This window comes from Montipora foliosa, chromosome 14 (genome assembly GCF_036669935.1).
Source record: "Montipora foliosa isolate CH-2021 chromosome 14, ASM3666993v2, whole genome shotgun sequence".
NCBI classification, from domain to species: Eukaryota; Metazoa; Cnidaria; class Anthozoa; order Scleractinia; family Acroporidae; genus Montipora; species Montipora foliosa.
Window position 1 is genome coordinate 5,962,765 of NC_090882.1, and position 19,987 is coordinate 5,982,751.

General features: G+C 39.9%; 3 protein-coding genes across 3 annotated transcripts in view; all 3 read left to right on the forward strand.

Annotated features, from left to right (window-relative positions):
- The window catches only part of LOC137985594 (tubulin-specific chaperone C-like), a 4,152-nt gene extending 2,292 nt beyond the window's left edge, over positions 1 to 1,860 (forward strand). Inside the window, exon 2 of the mRNA XM_068833223.1 lies at positions 150 to 1,860. Within this exon, the coding sequence (XP_068689324.1) occupies positions 150 to 722 (573 nt within the window). The 3' untranslated portion in view covers positions 723 to 1,860. The remainder of the gene's footprint in view (positions 1 to 149) is intronic.
- Positions 1,861 to 7,590: 5,730 nt separating this feature from the next.
- LOC137985093 (ribosome biogenesis protein SLX9 homolog) lies at positions 7,591 to 11,613 on the forward strand. Its single transcript, XM_068832559.1, has 5 exons — positions 7,591 to 7,706; positions 9,103 to 9,244; positions 10,549 to 10,702; positions 10,921 to 10,983; positions 11,198 to 11,613. The coding sequence occupies exons 1-5, from the start codon at positions 7,611 to 7,613 to the stop codon at positions 11,319 to 11,321; spliced, it is 579 nt and encodes a 192-aa protein (XP_068688660.1). The 5' UTR covers positions 7,591 to 7,610; the 3' UTR covers positions 11,322 to 11,613.
- Positions 11,614 to 11,658: 45 nt separating this feature from the next.
- The window catches only part of LOC137985090 (MAGUK p55 subfamily member 4-like), a 29,859-nt gene continuing 21,530 nt past the window's right edge, over positions 11,659 to 19,987 (forward strand). Inside the window, exons 1-6 of the mRNA XM_068832554.1 lie at positions 11,659 to 11,763; positions 12,943 to 13,092; positions 14,511 to 14,629; positions 16,084 to 16,191; positions 17,634 to 17,717; positions 18,928 to 19,743. Of these exons, the coding sequence (XP_068688655.1) occupies positions 13,056 to 13,092; positions 14,511 to 14,629; positions 16,084 to 16,191; positions 17,634 to 17,717; positions 18,928 to 19,743 (1,164 nt within the window). The 5' untranslated portion in view covers positions 11,659 to 11,763; positions 12,943 to 13,055. The remainder of the gene's footprint in view (positions 11,764 to 12,942; positions 13,093 to 14,510; positions 14,630 to 16,083; positions 16,192 to 17,633; positions 17,718 to 18,927; positions 19,744 to 19,987) is intronic.

Sequence of the window (19,987 nt, forward strand, 5' to 3'; positions counted from 1 at the left end):
TAAAAACGCTCTCATTCAAACTTGCTGTAAAGCTCTACAGTATGTTTCCTGCAAGAAATACGCCAAACTCCAATGACTTTTAATGATTTTTGTCAAATAACAACAATCATGTGAAACTTTAAACCAAGTCAATTATTTTCTTTCAACAGGAATTACAAATTAGTGATGAAACTAAGGAAGACCTCCTATCAACAACAGAAAAAAAGTTTCTGGAAGCAACTCTTGGGTTTAAAGGAATTACAGGCCAAACTTTAACAATGTCACCTTCTCAAGTCAAAAGCCAAGATATCAGTTTGCGAGGTCTACATAACTGCAATATTGTGGTTTATGGAGCCCCATCTGCTTTGCACGTCTATGAACTCACAGATTGTACAGTGTTATGTGGCCCAGTAGGTGGTGCCGTTTTCATCGAAGACTGTTCTGGCTGTAATTTTGTTTTTCCTTGTCATCAATTGCGCGCTCATAGCACGACAAACAGCAAGTTCTATTTGCATGTAACAAGTAGGGCAATCGTGGAGGATTGTTCCAATGTTGGCTTTGCTCCATTTAATTGGGATTACGACAGCTTGGAAAGTGATTATAAATCATCAGGTCTTGATCCATCTGAAAACAACAACAATTGGTCACTTGTAAATGATTTTAACTGGTTGAAAACTGATGAGCCATCTCCTAATTGGTTTATCATTGAGGAGAACCAACGTAGGGATAAGTGGATCTTATAAGGGGAATTTTTAAATTTATAAGAAGTATACACAGAGTCAGGAAATGACGAAATTAATTCCCAAACTCGGTGTGCGAATAATCTTATTGTTGTTTAGAAAATGTTTACTCAGTGAAATAAGAATAATTAGTTTTTCTTTCATAAATACCATTTGCTGCAATCAGTGATTGATGCCCTCATTAAGCATGTAGTCGGATGTCAATGGAGTTTTATTCTGGTTATTCACACACGCCGCCTGGTTGTGTGTGCTCTCTGCTTTTGCATGATGTGCTAACCTACTTATCTATGCATATGCGAAATGTAATATACAATAGGTGCTAATTTGGTGCCGCTATGTAACAAAGCAAGCTGTAACCTGACGTACATTAGGCACAAGAGTGCCATCACAACATGCCCAACAGAAGCGAAACAAAATGTATGTATTTGAAGTGTTTGTTATGGGTATTCGTGAGAAGTATTCTCTGCACTTAGTTGGGTAATTCAAGCAGTTATTGTTTCTTACAGACACTTGAAAAATTCAGGTGGCTGAGACCAACAGTATTCAAACCCATGTGATCTGCGATGCCAGTACAATGCTCTACCAAATGAGCTATGAACCCACTCAGTTGGGAGCAGGTTGAATCCACCTGAATTTTTCAGGTGTCAATAAGAGACAATTGCTTACATTATCCAGATAAATGCGAAGATCGCTTCTCACTTTAGAAAACAATTTTACCATCTGTTCACTTCACTTAGGGACATCGTGTCTTGTTGGACATGGTTAATTCCTGGATGGGACATCAACGGACAATATCCAAACTTGACCACTGTAACTCCCTTCTGTACAATCTTCGAAATATGCTGTTAAAAAACTACGATATGTACCAAAATGTTGCAGCCCGTTTAATAACATTTTCCTCAAAATACAACGTATAACTCCCATCTTCAAAGATCTACACTACCTACCTATATTACTGAACTTGAACTTTAAGTTTACTGGTTTTAAACTTTTTTCTTTTGAAGTAATACATCTTTAACTATTATTTATTTAGTTATGTATCTGTATATGCTATGTATTTTAATTGTAAATGTTATGTCTCGAAGACATTTCCTCTTGTAGTCATTCAGAAATTCGAGATGAAATAAAGTTTATGCACGTATGTATGTTATTTTCAGCAGGGTGCATGCTAGCACTTTGTAATTTTACCATATGTCAGATAAAACGACTTTTCCCTTGAATAAATAAGCCATCGAAATCTTGCGCTAAATTGTAATGACAAGGGCAGTCTGAGAAGCTGTGAGTAGGCGTGGGATATGTCTCATATGGTTTAGGGGCCGACATATCCCTCCCTCAATGCCGTACCGGGAGGCGAGGTCGGTATCAGAAAGCAGCGAAGGAGCAACTGCGTCCAAAAGCGATCGCACGGGCCGAAATCCCAGGATGACTTGTTTGGTGCGACGCTCCAGCGCCACGTCTGGAGGTACTGCATTTTTCTCTCGTCTTCAAACATTCCGTCAGCGCATGCGTAAATGTTCAGACTCTCCGATACCTAGACTACCAAAAAAATGAAGATGCTGGTTAACTTTTTACAAGGAATTGAGATTTCAGTTGATTCTACAAGCATAAACGTAACGTAAGAACCATGCGTCTCTGGTCTTCTCAAAACAGAGGTGAGAGATGGTTTCATGCAGACTGGGACGCCTAAAATGCTCTGTTGTAAACATGGCGGTTCACGAGTGAAGTTGTCTCTCTGGCCTTTCTGTGGACGAATTCCAGGACCTACCGATACAATTTGGGCAAGTTTTGAAAGCTAAAATTTCAGTTGGTGCTGTATTTTGCTGCCAGTAGGACTGGGTGACCCGACACTTATAAATAAAATCAAAATGAGAATCAGGAGGGGCTTCCCTTGTCATGGAATGGAAGAATTACCCAGAACGATTTTCGAGCATGAATGAGGCAACTTGAGAAGCACGAGATTGACCCTCATCAAATGGCTAAGGCGCGGCTGGAGGAAAAAGTAGTCACAAGAAGATCTCTAGCCAGATACTAAGGAGTAGCTCTGGTGTGTGCTGTTAACGTAAGACTTTTGATTTCTCAACAAGCTTTTATTATGGAAAATTCGCGACAAAGCAGTGTTTTTTTTTTTCGCTCTTATCCTCCTAGCAAATGTCTTGTCAAAGAAACGGTGTAATGTAAATATGAGAATACTGAGATTTATATTTGCAAATTACCTGTCCTCTTACCACTTGAGTCAAACGGTACATCTCTATGTAATAAGCGAATTCAAAATCTTCTTATGCGTGATTTTCGTGGAAAATGTCACTCATTAAACCTAAAAAACCAGTTCTGGTCTTATACAAAATTTTCGTTTTATCAACGGAGTTGATAATGTAAATTGGCCACCGTACAGAGATTCTAAAAGCTGACGTTTCGAGCGTTAACCCTTCGTCAGAGCGAATCCAGAAGAGCTAACGCTCGAAACGTCAGCTTTTAGAATCTCTGTACGGTGGCCAATTTACATTATCAACTCCGTTGATAAAACCAAATTTTTGTATATTACTTCCCCACCGACGCAGCACCACAGTTTCTTTAGAAACTACCCCCTTCAGTTCTGGTCTTAGTTCTTTTTCTTACGTATCAGCTGAGTTGCGGAATGCGCTACCTGATTTTGTCCGTACCACTGAGTCTACTGGTTTTAAACCAGAGAATCCAAGACCGCTTTTGGTACGGCGGCTTTTCTTTTGAATTAATATATTTTTAACTATTATGTATTTAGTTATGTATCTGTATATGCTATGTATTTTAGTTGTAAATGTAATCTCTCGAAGACATTGGCTCTTGTAGTTATTCTGAAATTCGATATTAAATAAAGTTTATGCATGTATGTATGTTACCTTCGGCAGGGCGCATGCGTGCACTTTGTAATCTGGGACTGCAGTGCTTACCATATGTCAGATAAAATGACTTTTTCCTTAAATATATAAGCCATAGAAATCTTACGCTATATTGTAATGACAAGGGCGGTCTGAAAAGCTGTGAGTAGGCGTGGGATTTGTCTCATATGGTTTAGGGGCCGACATATCCCTCCCTCAATGCCGTACCGGGAGGCAAGGTCGGTAGCAGAAAGCAGCGAACGGCCAACTACGTCCAAAAGCGATCGCACGGGCCGAAATCCCGGGATGACTCGTTTGGTACGACGCTCCAGCGCCACGTCTGGAGGTACTGCATTTTTCTCTCGTCTTCAAACATTCCGTCAGCGCATGCGTAAATGTTCAGGCTCTCCGATACCTAGATTACCAAAAAATGAAGATGTTGGTTAACTTTTTACAAGGAATTGAGATTTCAGTTGATTCTACAAGCATAAACGTAACATAAGAACCGTGCGTCTCTGGTCTTCTCAAAACAGAGGTGAGAGATGGTTTCATGCAGACTGGGACGCCTAAAATGCTCTGTTGTAAACATGGCGGTTCACGAGTGAAGTTGTCTCTCTGGCCTTTCTGTGGACGAATTCCAGAACCTACTGATACAATTTGGGCAAGGTTTGAAAGCTAAAACTTTAGTCGGTGCTGTATTTTGCTGGTAGGACTGGGTGACCCGACACTTATAAATAAAATCAAAATGAGAATCGGGAGGGGCTTCCCTTGTCATGGAATGGAAGAATTACCCAGAACGCTTTTCGAGCATGAATGAGGCAACTTGAGAAGCACGAGATTGACCCTCATCAAATGGCTAAGGCGCGGCTGGAGGAAAAAGTAGTCACAAGAAGATCTCTAGCCAGATACTAAGGAGTAGCTCTGGTGTGTGCTGCTAACGTAAGACTTTTGATTTCTCAACAAGCTTTTATTATGGAAAATTCGCGACAAAGTAGTGTTTTTTTTTTCGCTCTTATCCTCCTAGCAAATGTCTTGTCAAAGAAACGGTGTAATGTAAATAAGAGAATACTGAGATTTATATTTGCAAATTACCTGTCCTCTTACCACTTGAGTCATACTGTACATCTCTATGTAACAAGCGAATTCAAAATCTTCTTATGCGTGATTTTCGTGGAAACTGTCACTCATTAAACCTAAAACAACCAGTTCTGGTCTTATACAAAAATTTGGTTTTATCAACAGAGTTGATAATGTAAATTGGCCACCGTACAGAGATTCTAAAAGCTGACGTTTCGAGCGTTAGCCCTTCGTCAGAGCGAATCCAGAAGGGCTAACGCTCGAAACGTCAGCTTTTAGAATCTCTGTACGGTGGCCAATTTACATTATCAACTTCGTTGATAAAACCAAATTTTTGTATACTACTTCCCTACCGACGCAGCACTACAGTTTCTTTAGAAACTACCCCCTTCAGTTCTGGTCTTAGTTCTTTTTCTTACGTATCAGCTGAGTTGCGGAATGTGCTACCTGATTTTTTCCGTACCATTGAGTCTACTGGTTTTAAACCAGAGAATCCAAGACCGCTTTTGGTACGGCGGCTTTTCTTTTGAATTAATATATTTTTAACTATTATGTATTTAGTTATGTATCTGTATATGCTATGTATTTTAGTTGTAAATGTAATCTCTCGAAGACAAATAAAAATAAAGTTTATGCATGTATGTATGTTACCTTCGGCAGGGCGCATGCGTGCACTTTGTAATCTGGGACTCCAGTGCTTACCATATGTCAGATAAAATGACTTTTCCCTTAAATATATAAGCCATAGAAATCTTACGCTACATTGTAATGACAAGGGCGGTCTGAGAAGCTGTGAGTAGGCGTGGGATATGTCTCATATGGTTTAGGGGCCGACATATCCCTCCCTCAATGCCGTACCGGGAGGCAAGGTCGGTAGCAGAAAGCAGCGAAGGGCCAACTGCGTCCAAAAGCGATCGCACGGGCCGAAATCCCGGGATGACTCGTTTGGTACGACGCTCCAGCGCCACGTCTGGAGGTACTGCATTTTTCTCTCGTCTTCAAACATTCCGTCAGCGAATGCGTAAATGTTCAGGCTCTCGGATACCTAGATTACCAAAAAAATGAAGATGCTGGTTAACTTTTTACAAGGAATTGAGATTTCAGTTGATTCTACAAGCATAAACGTAACGTAAGAACCGTGCGTCTCTGGTCTTCTCAAAACAGAGGTGAGAGATGGTTTCATGCAGACTGGGACGCCTAAAATGCTCTGTTGTAAACATGGCGGTTCACGAGTTATGTTCTCTCTCTGGCCTTTCTGTGGACGAATTCCAGGACCTACCGATACAATTTGGGCAAGTTTTGAAAGCTAAAATCTTCAGTCGATGCTGTATTTTGCTGGTAGGACTGGGTGACCCGACACTTATAAATAAAATCAAAATGAGAATCAGGAGGGGCTTCCCTTGTCATGGAATGGAAGAATTACCCAGAACGCTTTTCGAGCATGAACGAGGCAACTTGAGAAGCACGAGACTGGCCCTCATCAAATGGCTAAAGCCCGGCCGGGGGAAAAAAAAGTGACAAGAAGATCTCTACCGAGATACTAAGGAGTAGCGCTTGTGTGTTCTGTTAACGTAATACTTCGACAAGTTTTTATTATAGAAAATTCGCGACAAAGTAGTGGGTTGTTTCGCTCTTATCCTCGTAGCAAATTTCTTGTCAAAGAAACTGTATAATGTAAATAAGAGAACACTGAGATTTATATTTGCAAATTACCTGTCCTCTTACCACTTAACTGAAACTCTACTTCTCTATGCAATAAGCGCATTCAAAATCTTCTTATGCGTGATCTTCGCAGAAATTAAATTCTGTCCCTCAATAAACCTAGAACAACCAGTTATGGTCTTAGTTCTTTTTCTTACGTATCTGCTAAGTTGCGGTATGCGCTGCCTGATTTTTTCCGTACCACTGAACACACAAAAAGAACACTAGAACACACAAAAAAATCTGGCAATCTCGAGATTTTGAAAACACCTGTTTAAACAACTCGTTCACGATTGCCGTGTATGTCAGAAAAAATGTCATAGCATTTTGAAACATGTTTTAAAGTGCTGCTACAATCGTAAGTCATGTCGTAGGCCTGTTATAAGCTCGTCGCATGCGCCAAAATACATATCATGTAAATCGGCCCTTATGAGGCTCAAACCATTTTCAACAAACCACAGTATTTGAAAGGATTGAATCTACCCAATTGTTTCAGCTAACAACAAAGTTATGGTACCATATGAGACACCAATATTGCTTAACACCTCTTAACAAGTTGCACTCATCGACATTACGTAATAGGTTACCGTTACCATATCAACAAAACCACATTGCTATGGCCAAGCTAAGGCATGGCTCTTCCAGGTCCCCCTATAGCTGTTATCAGTTCTTCCGCACTTCACAAGCTGGCATTGCTTTTCAGGTTGTCTATATAGGTAACAGCTCGTCCTACCATGTTCATGAATCCAATCATTGTCAACAACAAAGGAGCAATTTATTTTGTATATATTTAAAAAACAAACTGGGTGACCCCTAAGTTTTAATGCTGGGGAATTTTAAGGTGGCCCTGAATCTGCTCTGGACATTTTTTTAAATTTGCAGGGAGTCTCCACAATGGACAAATCATTTTTTTTGTAACATATCTGCCGCATGACCAGGTCGTCTTTACCAAGGAACCCTGGTGTAGGGAACCCTACATCTTGCTCTAAAGAAAAGCTCAAACTACCTCACTTTGGTAAGTTATTGCCAATATATTCAAAAAACCAACATTTTTTGCCTTATTTTAAGTAGCTGTCAAATAACTTCCCATGTATCATATTTAAAGTAACAAAAATCCTATTGTGAAATCTTGCAAAAAACAGATGTTTAAAACTACAGTTATGCCCTCTCCGTGAGGATACAGATGTTCTCCGTCCCCTCTCCTCCCTAGGAACAATTCTTGCTTGGCGTGGTTACTGAGCACGCTATTAGTCCAAACATGGGGAAGATTCGAAGGAATCGGCAGAAGTTACATCTTCAAGCCGTGAAACCGGTGAATGAAAAGAAGGAAGAAGATTTCTTGAAGCCAAATGAGGTTGGTGAATCACTTTAAAGTGAATTGTTTGGAAAAATAGTGGTTAAGTTTCTCAAAGTGTCACCGCCATCTTATCTACAAGTTGTATGAAAGCTTACAACAGCTTAGCTTGTAATTATTATTTGCAGCCACCTTTTGGCGATTTCGTATTTGAGACCATTTAGGATCTTGTCAAACGACAGGCAACAAAATTTGGGTTAAGTGCGAAGCTTTTTACATTTAAATGCGAATTTTAACACTGTGCACGTGGTAAAAACTATAGGCCTCTTTCGAAAATACCGTAGTACTCTTTGTTTGTCTCTCCAAATTTTACATAGGCGTTATTTTTGTTTTTTCTTGGGACCATTGTAAGTCCCAGAAAAAACTGAAAACAATATGTATGCAAACTTTGGATGGCCACACCCTACCAGCAGAACCTTTCTTAACTCGACGAGAAAGAAAGCGCTCAGCAGAAATCGTGTCAAGTCTTTATTGAGTATACGTAAGCCGTTGCTTGGAGACAGTTTCAAACCCAGGCCAAGTCTTGAACACACTCGTGGACGCCATATTGATTTATAATGCCAGGAACTTGGGCTGAGGTGACTTGAAAGACTTGACACATTTTCCGCAGAGCCTCTCTTGCTCAACTTATCACAACAGTTGATTGCTCAGGAACGTGGCCTCTGAATGGTCAGTGAGCTCTTTAAGGCATTGTAACACTGCAATAATTGTCCATGCAACTTGTCTCACAATACCAGTGCGAGACAATTGCAAAAATCATTGCCCATTGTAACGTACTTTGAAAAGGTCAAGAATATTCATGCAATACCAGTTGCAGCAACCGTTGCAGAAAGTAGAATTGAGTTCTACTTTCCACAACAGTTGCAAGGAATTTTTTAAGCATTGCACAGTGTAACATCTGTCCTGCAACTTGTGTCGCAATGGTTTGTGGCACCAGCCAATGAAAATATTCCTTTAACCTCATGTGATCATCGAAACGATGATGAGACAAGTTGCATGAAACGTTGCTCAGTGTCACACCTGTAAAACCACTTGTTTCATAATGTGAGAGCATTTGTATAAGTGACATTGCTAAACAAGTTGCATGAAACATTGCACAGTGTAACAGTGCCTCAAGCTAGTAATCACTCAAGTTTATGCAAAATGTATTGCGGAGGCTGTCAATCAATCACTTTATATCCAGTGCAAAGTGTGCAATATGAGGTAGTTAGTTTTACTTTCAAAGTGTTGTATTTTTTTTCTATCAGGCATATCAAAACAAAAAGAGGATGGAAATAGATTTAGACTCGAACAAAAAAAAAAGATTTACTCAGCAACACTTTGGTAGCAATTCTAGTACAGGAAACATTCAGTCAGTTATTAAAGTACTGGTATCATGATTTTTTTTTCTTTTCAGTCCAGCCTTGCTGCTATATTTCCGACAGCTGGACTGTTTGGCGCAGGGAGTGTTTCCACGGAAACAGGTGTCCGCAAAACACGGAAACCCCAACAGAGTAAGAAGGACAGGAGGAAAGAACGACATGATAATTTCTTGAAAAGTGAGTCACTCTGAGCTTCAATTTTTATGAAATTTGTATGGGTCTATTACTAGGTGAGGTCCCTTATCTTTAGGGCTGTCAAAAAGATTTAAAACAAGGTAGATTGTATCCAATAGTCTTATTGATCATTCAACGTTGTGTAGCATATTAATAGTGAAATTCCAAGGTGAATTTTGTTACAACTGGATAAAATAATATATTTTAGAAACAATAATACTGGTAATGTTTGAGTATAGGTGCACTTAATGGTTTCCTTTCCTTTCTTTAAAATATTCTTCTTCAATGAAATGATTTATGAAATGAATCAGATATTGAAGTTTGCGTACATGTATGAAATTAAGTGAAGCTATGATCCTCGCAGTTATGAATGCAATTTTAGCAACTGCGTAGAGAAACTTTAAAAATTCAGGACTTCAATGAGGTTTGAACCTGTGACCTTGTGATTCCAGTGTGGCGCTCTAACCAACTGAGCCATGAAGCCACTGATGCTGGGTGCTGGTAATTTGTGATATATATGAAATGAATCTTATATTGAACTATGGATATGAAATCAAGTGAAGCTAACTGGCAGCAAGGATCATATAGCTTCACTTGATTTCATATCCATAGTTCAATATATGAGTAATTTCATATATCATTTTGTGCAGAGAATTCTTTCATACACATCTTTCCGTTTCATTATTCAATTCCTCTTTTTGGCACTTACCGGCAGCTACAGCTAATCAAGCCTTAATACTTTCCTACCTACAATGTAGCAATGACACGGAAATGCTACACCCTGCCCCTGCAGAGCATTGGCACACTGCAAAACCTGCCGCTTTGTTTTCATAGGTTCCAAAAGCATTCAAAGCATTCATTGTCAATTTTGATTAAAAATACATGTGCCCATAACGTTTCAACGATCAGGTCGGACCACAGTTAACTGGTGTAATATTCATTTCTCATAAGCACATGTCCTCTCAGCAGGGGTTTCAATAGAAGCCGGTTACCGGCATATACCACCGCCTGCTTTGCCTCACACCGCCGGCTAGTTTGCCTTGATTATCGCTAAAAATGCTATCATAAACTTGTCAAACTGCCGCCTTCAATGGGCTATCATGGACAGCTATTTCAGAAGTTATTTAAACCCCTGTCTCAGGGGACTATTTTGTCTTGTTGATGTACATGTAACTTTAAGTTCTAATTTACCACTCAGTCTCTACTTTGTGATATGGTAAAAATTTACCCCAATCATGAATCATTTGGGTTCTCTTGATAGAGTTCAGGAACCTAACGAAAAACGTCAACATGTTTGTTTACCATAGAGTTGCATGCAGGACGAAAGCTTGACGAAGAAATTAAAAAAGCCAAGAAGAGAGCTCAAACACCAGTGGTCGGCGACATGCAACCTTTGTTGTCATCTTTGCCGACAATTCCAACACTGGAACTTACAAAAATGCAGAAAGAAACAAAAAACAGGTACAGGAATTTAAAGTCAATGTGTTTATGATTGGAAACCTCTACTGGTATTAAATACAGGAAAAAGGATATACAAATCAAATTTGTTAAAAGATGTGTTATGGTTTCCCTGTTGTTCTGACACAAATGTGGGGAAGTCTTTACTGCCGCGGAAAAGTTTAATTCTTTAATTAGGTGGGACTTAAGCATTGTTACCTTATAATTTGTATTTTCTTCAGAGGACAACTAGACGGAAGACCAAAAGGGAAAAAGTTGAGCAAGAAGGCTCGACAAGCTCTGCAGTAAGTTTTTGTAAAGCTTTTGGCTGTATTTTCTTTTTGTGGTAAAATAATAAATAATGAACTTTATTTAAGTGTCCTCTTTATTTAGCGCAAGGGCACCCATTGGCTAGCCTACGTGTAGCCGTACCCTACCCCCGAAGGAAAAAACGGGAGGAGGGGGGTAGGGTACGGCTACACGTAGGCTACCATTGGCGAACTTTTCTGTGTCTTACAGGGCCAGCGAAATCGCTCGTTTCCAGCAAGTTCTACAGCACCCGGCGTACCAGGCGAATCCTCTTGCGGCTATCTCGGAACATATTAAGAATGCAGTTCAAAGAGAACGTGAAAATCAGACGTAGGTGCCAATGGTGGAACAACGATGTCAGCAGTACTGGTGTAAACCATTTTCTGTAGTACCGATACCCACTTTTAGACCTCAGTTGCCAATGGTGGAACAATAATGTCAGCTGTACTGGTACATGTACCCACCTTTAAACCTGAGGTTTAAAGTTACTCTTGGTTAAGGATTAGGAGCGGAGGTTACAGCCCTAAATGTTTCTGTTGGTCCCTTTGGCTTCTCTTAATTCTTTAACGCTACCATCAGCTTTTGACGCTATCACTGAATGACAATAAAAGTTCATTTCAACTGTCCATTTGCGTCGAGGTTTCTTGCGATAATCAAGGCCTCTTCCTAAGGAAGTTTGAAGCTAAGGCAGCGTGGCCAAGCTATTCGTGTGATATGGTATCAATCGCGTGAATACATTGTTTTTAGGACAACCCATCCGGGGTGCTGGCGACTGCGTAAGTAGCAGTGAATGACGGATATTAATTAAGGGCGGGGTATTCTGAAGTTTAGCCCTGCCAACTTCCTGGAATGTAATTGTTTAGTACGATGCGCCGGGATGTTTGGGGGAAAAATTGATGCGTATCGCCAGGTCCTCGCGTCCTCCTCATAAACCTCAGTCCTTGTTCATAATAACACTATTTGATTGGTTTAAAAATCGAGCATCGTATTCTCAACCAATAAGAGACAAACGAAATTAACTGTGATTATTATATCTCTCAGATAGTACGCGCGCTGTAATTGGCTAAATTAGCGCGCCGTATTCTACAGTACGGCTCGCTGTACAGCCCGCTAAATTTAAAATTTCGACAAAACATCATCTAGCGAGTTTTTCATGTCATTTCTGTTGCATAAACTTGTACTGAAAACTGTTTGAATCTTGTAAGCAACTATTTCAAACTTAACAGCCAAAAAGATTTAGTTTTTGGGATTTTGGCACGGCATTCTTTGTGGCAGTTGAACCTTCCGCTTCACTTTGACTAGTTTTTTTGCCCGCGCGCCGGTTAACCTCAGAGATATAATAAATATCTTACTAACCTCGTTTTCTCGGTCCGTACTGTAAGTTATTTATGGCCCAAGCGCGAAGCGCGCGGGCCATAAATCAACGGGAAAAAACTCGGTCCGTAACTTACAGTACGGACCTCGAACTCGGTTAGTAAGAGGTATTTCGCTCGCACGTTTTTTCCCGCGACGAACACTGGCTGCACGAATCTGCTTTGTGTTACGATTGGCTCATGTAATTCTCTGCGCTCGTTGTGATTGGCCAAAGCTTTTACAGTAGTTGTTGTTTATCACGTAGTATTAGAATTTTACTCAAGACATTAGTCACGTATTATTAAGGTTTTACCCGAATGGTTCGTTACGTGGATTTTTTCTTAGTTACTTAAATATTTAATCTGGAGAGGAAAAGTGTTTTCCCGCGGTTGAATCGTCAAACCTATTTCTTAACGAATAAGTTCAACACCAGCTTTTCCTTGTAATATCACATTATCTCGGTGTTGCTTGACAACATGATCGACATTGTAATGCGCGTGTTCATTTTCTTGTGAGTGACTTATTTGCCTTCATTATTTATTTAAGGAGGATAACTATGGAAGGAATTAGAATAAATTACATTTGAGTTTATTTTGCTGCAGTTGCAACTGAACACGATTACACGGAAAGCTTCGCTAGCTTCGTTGAGACGAACTTAAATGACTTGAGACGTTTGGAAGATTAGCCAACAAGTTCCTCGCAAAATTCCTTCAAAATGTCAACTCTACCCAGTACTTTATTTGGAGACCCGTGTAAGTAAGGTATTTTAATGTTCTTCAGTCGAATGTATACAGCTTACTTAGACCGTCTTCGAAAAGCTTCATCTCTTCCAAGACAATCTCTAACCAAGTTAGCCGAAGATAGCAAATTTATGTTCAAGACCCATACCCTTTTAAACTTAACCGGCCACAAAAATATCACTTTAAAAAACGCCACAATCTTAAACTCGCTTACATACGCTTCATCTGTTTCGAGGAAGTTACTTTATATTCTAAAAATACACGCAATAAAGGGACAGTTTGAGTATTAATTCAAACGATTTCTGAAAGGTTCAAGTTGCTTTTTCACGGCTTAATTCATCAGCTAAACTGAGGAGAGATCTATAAACTTTTCTGTCTTAATTAACCAAATAACTTGAACTGAACGGTCTGGATGCCCTTGATTTGTGAAGAGATGGTCAATTTCAATGTTTGCTTGTAACACAGAATTCGTCAATGTGACTTCCCAGTGACTATTTCGGATGTTTTACTTAGAACTGAACTTTAAGACCACTCGTCGTAGCCACAGGGGGCACCCAACGAGTAATTTCGATTAGCATCTGTTCGGAAGGAAGGTGGCTTAGAAGTTTCGAATATTCGAACTATGACTTTCGAGGAGCACTAAGATTTTAGACATTTTTCTGAACAAATTTGATATATGAAATGAATCATATATTGAACTTTGCATACATGTTTGAAATTAAGTGAAGCTATGATCCTCGCGGTTTTGAATGCAATTTTAGCAACTGCGTAGAGAATCTTGAAAAATTCAGGACTTCAATGAGGTTAGAACCTGTGTCCTTGCGATTCCGGTGTGATTTCGGAAAAGTAGTGACGAGTCTTAAGAGTGCGTAGAAATTTCGAAACCACATGGAAGAACGCTAGAATTAACTCAGTGAGCGGAGTGATAGTCAACTGTGATCATATTGGAACTAGCATGAAATCATTGGAGGTTTAGAACTTCTATCATTGTCGCCAGTTTGTTTGAGAATCATATTTTATGTAAATATTCCCTAAAATTAATTTTCAGTTGGAAGGAAGGTCGACAACGAAACGTAAATCCTCTTTGATCAGACACGTCACGATTGCTAGAACTTTAGGACGAGGCAAAAAAGCCACCTAGAAATTTCTACAAACTTGAAGTTCCCCTTGAACAATGATCCGAACAGATAATTTTATTGTAGGGCTTTTATAGCACTTTTTAGGTGAATCTGACAACTTGTTAAGCCATTTTTGGAACAGGGGTGGAAGCTTAGCCCTGCAGTCCCAATCATGTTCTTTCAATTTTTTTCGCATTTTTTGCAATGTCACCCCGCTCTTACGATTTATGCCTTGGCGCCTAGAGAGACGAGTGGCGTTTCCATGAGCCTAATTAAATACGCCATTAAGCGTAGTTTGCCTATTTCTTATAGCTTTTGAGAGACTTTTAACATGCTTGGTGGAGATTCGACACAAGCTCGACGATCGAGAGGATGATTTTTTGTTGCTGTCCAACTATTTCCAAAGTAAAGACTTCCGCAGACTTGTCCAGGTGAATTGAAATTTTACAGCGGTTTTGATGGTAAGGTAATTTTGAGATTTCATGGTTTTGGAATACGATTTCTCGTGATGGGCAAAGGATCACAAGCCGGCCGAAGGCGTGGTAACTACTCGCGAAAAAGAAGTGTTAAATAGAGTTAAACTAAAACTTCCAGAAAACCGAAGAACGCACAGTGTATCTTTTAAGTGCAAAAACAGGTTAGTATTTGCTTAAGTTGATGTCATTGGAGATTCGTCTATCACCAATGAGTACCTTTTTTCTTAAGAAAATAAGAACCAATTTCAGTTTCACTGTAAACACCATTTAAATCATTCTCGTCACCAGGGCCTCGGATCGACCCAAGGCTCTGGGAAACTCTATGTAGGAGAACATGCGCCGTAGGGTTTTCATAGCCAAAAATTGGCTATTTGAACCTTACGGTGCCTGCTCACTCCTCGTGCTAACATGAATGCACCAATTAGAGACGCTTTTGATTGTTCTTCACGAAAACCAATGAGAAGACACTTTATTTCACTATTCAGGGTTCCCCAGAGCTCTTCTCTCCCTCAGTCAAGAGAAGAGCTCTGGGGTCGAGATTTCCATTTAAATAGGAGACTTTTAAGGGCTGCCTTGGAAAAATCTGAGTTGTTAAGGGGGAGGGGGAGGGGGAGTGGCTCTCAACTACAAAAACACAATGGTTGCTCGGAAAGCTCTTTGGTCAGTCAAAGAGCCCTACAAAAAGGTTGCATGGATGGTTCAACGGAGATCTGGAGCGCTTACCATTTGAATGAAATTTTCGCTGAGAATGTTTTGACAGATGGTACTGCACGTTCTGTATTTAGAAAAAAAAACCGGAATGTGCCGTATCATTTGCCAGAAAAGCGGGTTGTTCCGGTTGAAAAACAAATGAAACGGTCTATTTTCTCTGGCACTTGTAAGTTTGGACAAATGGTACAGAAATTTCCGGGAATTCCGGTCAAAGCGAGAAAAAGGGAATACCTCGAAAGGTATTCCCTTTTTTCCGAAAACATTCCACCGGGATGAACTGTTCCATTTGAACTCTCCCCGGAATTACCGAAAATTCCATTCAAATGGTAAGCGCTCCTGATATCACTTCAATCAGAAGGCGCATGCGCAACTAGTCCCAGTCCTCTGACTATTCAAGGGGCCACCGCCTAAGTTTTTGGTTTTTAATGTATTTGAACTACGAGACGTCGTGATTGGCTTAACTTGTTATCACGCCACATTCTCATGCAACCAATCAGAAGCTAAAACAAAACCACGTGTGACTTGGTCGCCCCCTTTTTCCGGCGTTCAGCGCCTTGTGTACGCACTCGTTGGCTGATTTGATTGTCTGCACGTGTGTGTGTGATGTGATTGGCCAATTAACACATTTCTAAGGATTAAATCGTTCATGAAACAAGTATCAAGACACAAAAGTTGACATAATAGACTCCGTATTTTAGGTTCCTGGTTCTGTCAATTCTTCCCCTGATCGGATTTCAAGTGTCGATGAGGATTTTGGGGCACCAGAATATGAAAGCAGCAAGCCAGCGGTCGACATCGCACAAGAGGTACAATTATTAAAAAATTATTTCTTAGGAACAATCCGATAAACATTAATACGATTTGGAAACAATACCCCAGAAAGATAACAATTTGCCACTTTACATTTTAGCTTAAAAACATTCAGACGAGTTTCTCACAAAGACGTAAGGAAGTTTTAGAAATCTCAGACAGTGTCCATTTTGTATTTCACCGCCGAGTTTCAGTAATATACTCGAATTTAAAAAAATTACTAAAACTCTTTAATTATTTTTATTTTATGGAATGATTATGAAGTGCGAATTGTAAATTCTGAATTCTGAATTGTGAAGTATGAAATATGAATTGTGAATATTGTGAGTTGTGAATCATGAATTATCAATTATCAATTGTGAATCAAATTCTAAGGTATCAATCGTGAATTATATATGATTAATGAAGGTATATATGTCTTAAATGTAGACCTCTTTAAAAGAAGCCATTATATTCAAAAATCAACATTTCCTTTGGAAGGGGCACTGGAAGTCCTTGGAGCATTGTTCTTTCGATTTTGCCCGCGTCTGTGATCGATGAAAGAAAATATCGAATTTACTGTCTCGCCAAACAATTCATTAATGCCACACTCGTAACAGTCTCCCACGGGTTCAGTTTGAAGAGGCGATTACGTGCTGTGTCCTTAATTATGTCCCGTATAACTTTGGGTGATAGCTTGCATAGACGGTTACATGTAATGATGGAAAGGAGAATTGCGCCCGTGAGAAGGGTAGTTGCTTGGCAACTGACAACAGAATCCTAAGCAAGATTCGAACCTTCGACTTCCATAACACCAGTCGGATGCTCTACCCATTGAACTACTGGAACTCACTGGAGAGCTAGGTCGTTTATCTAGGTCCTGGATGGATAATGTGTCCCACTTGTATAAAACTGAGGCACATGACTTCGTTGCGCACGCAGACCAGTGGCACACAATGTCCATTGAGTACCAAGATAAACGACCTAGCTCTCCAGTGAGTTCTAGTATTTCAGTGAGTAGAACATCCGACCGGTGTTACGTAGGTCGAAGGTTGGAGTCCGGCCGAGGACTCTGATTTGTCAGTTTTCTTTTCGCCCGTTGCTAAACAACTTGTTTTGTGTTCATATACAGTTTTTGTCGCACATGCGTAGTAGCTTCTTAGAGTACATTTTTATCATGGCTTGTAATTGGTCATGACCTAAAAATATGTAACGTTATAGACCGTATTCATAAATGGTGGCCAATTTATAATTCTTTTGTCGAAGTGCAAATTAGCCTACCAAGCCTCGATACCATGCAGTGAATTGAAAAGAATTCTTGCTCTAAAATGAGGCTTGGTAGGCTAATTTGCACGTGGACAAAATAATTATAAATGTGACCGCCATTTATGAATAAGGTCTATATATCATGTGTTCTAGTATTGCGCATTTCTTCGTTTTTGTTTATTTTGTATTCAAGGTTGTGGACGACGTTCTTCCCTGTTCTCTTTCCGACATAGAGGCACAAGAACTGCAGCACATTCTCAAGAAACCACACGTAAAGGTGACTAGTAGAAAAAAAAGAAAGAATAGGCCATTTTACTGGAGTTGACCTTGCTTTGATAGAAACCTCTCAGCTTTTCTTATGTAAATTCGTACTTATTAGCATGAAAACAACATCATTACTATAAGAAAAGCAGTGAGGTTTCTATCAAAGCGAGGTCAACTCCAGCCTCACTTTCATTCAAAGGCCAGGTAACTAAGCACACAACTGTAAAATGGTCTATTGCACCTTTTTGCGCATTTCGTAATCCTGGAATTATGGAAGCTAAAATGGAGTTTAAAGTGTATGTGACAGATTTGTCTTTATTTACTCAATCGAAACATCATGGTTTTCTGAGATAAAAACAATTGGAAAAATTCCATACCGATTTTCCTTCCGTGTCTTGTAGCCTTTTAAAAATCGGAATCTTCACTTCCGGTGGGGTAAAAAACCGCGCTAGTAAGGAAACTGGGGATAGCAGAACTGTGACGTCAAACAAGAACGAAATTTTTCCAGGGTCCGAATTTTCCTTTTTATTTTTGAGATTCAGAAGTTGGTGACACTGCTTCTGGGATGCGCTGTATTTGGTTGCAATAATGAAATTAGACAAAAAACGAAATTTCCATTCCTAAAATTTCCTGCGTTCTCGTTTTGACGTCACAGTGCTGCTATCCCCAGTCTCCTTACCAGGGCGGTTTTGTACCCCACCGGAAGTGAAAGTTCCGAATTTTAAAAGACTAAAGTACAAGGAAGGAAACTCGGTATGGAATTCTTCTAGTTGTTTTTATTTTAGAAAACCATGATGTTTCGATTGAGTAAATAAAGACAAATCTGTCATATACACTTTATACTGAACGTGAGATTCCGTAGAATTGTAAAAAGCGAAGTACCTTCATTTAACCTGTGACTCTTTTGAAATCTGCTTTTGAGCATTCTCGTTCCCAGAGCCTCCCAGCTTCTTTTTTGTCACGTGGTAGCAGAAGGTGGGACTCTGGTAGCAGAGACTCACCGGATGTCAGAAAAATCCGTTAGCGCATGCGGAATAGCCAAGAATGTTTTTGCTCTCGGCAGTAATTTATCACTTAATTCTTGGTGCGTATTCAGCTTTTCCTAGCCAATTAAAAATTCGAATTCTCCTTTGTAACCAGAGTCAGAAAGCGAGTCGCTCTGTGGACAAGAATGGCTGTTTAGTAGTAACTGACGCATGTTTCAATTTTCTTTTACGCTGCAGGGCTTCTTGCAAGCTCACGATTCGGTAGCAGCAGGAGATATCACCTCAAATACAACTCAAGGAGAAGTAGAGAATATTGTGATGGCCAATGAAGATGATGTGACACTTGAGAAACCCGAGAATAAAGTCACAACTCTAATTACCGAAAGCCATCAAAAGGAAGGCTGCGATAAAGTGGATGGTGATGATGATTCGGAAGATGATGATGATTCGGAAGATGATGATGACGATGATGATCAAGTTTGTCATGTTAGAGACAGTGATGAGGATCTAAGAGAAACGGGAGACAGGGCTGATGAATCTTTTAACGAGAGTGAAGTTGATAGTGATAATAACCTGTACAATTTGTCTCACGACAAACCATCCTTCTCTGACACCAAAAATGTGCCAGTGATAGTTTCCGAAGTGCAAATACATGTCGACAATGAAGCATCCTTTGGTGTGAATGAAAAATCTCCCCGTAAAAATCTGTCTGTAACAGGCGACAAGGTCTCAACCGCTCAGACACATTTCAGTGATAACGGTTTTGATAACGAAATACAACAAATAGAGAGGACAGACATGGGCGCTTTAGTTTCTAGCAAAGACACTCTACAAGAAACGAGAAACGCCGTTAAAGACGACAGTGTGAAAAATGGTCCAAAAGATGTTTCCAACGAAATTGATATTGAATACGAAGGCGATGAATTTGGAAGGGAAGGAATATCCCAAACCTCTAATGTGGTAAACAATGGAAAGGTTGGGGGACCTGTGGTGACGATGGCTGTAAATAATGCAAAGACAGTTAGACTTTTCAGGAATGCTAAAGAAACTTTGGTGAGTAATATCCTTAGACATATAGGGTATTTTTTACTTAGTATCGAAAATGGTTTCTCGGTTGCTCTGATTTTCAACACAACGTTAGGTGTCGAATTATCCACGTTCGCGTAAACCAATCACAGCTCAAGCCAACTGAGTTCATGCAGCCAGCCAAAAGCGCGGGAAAATGCGTGCGTAGACGTCACGTTGGTGGAGAAAAGTCGCGAATTATCTTTACTATTTAGGCAGCGTTGACGAAGAC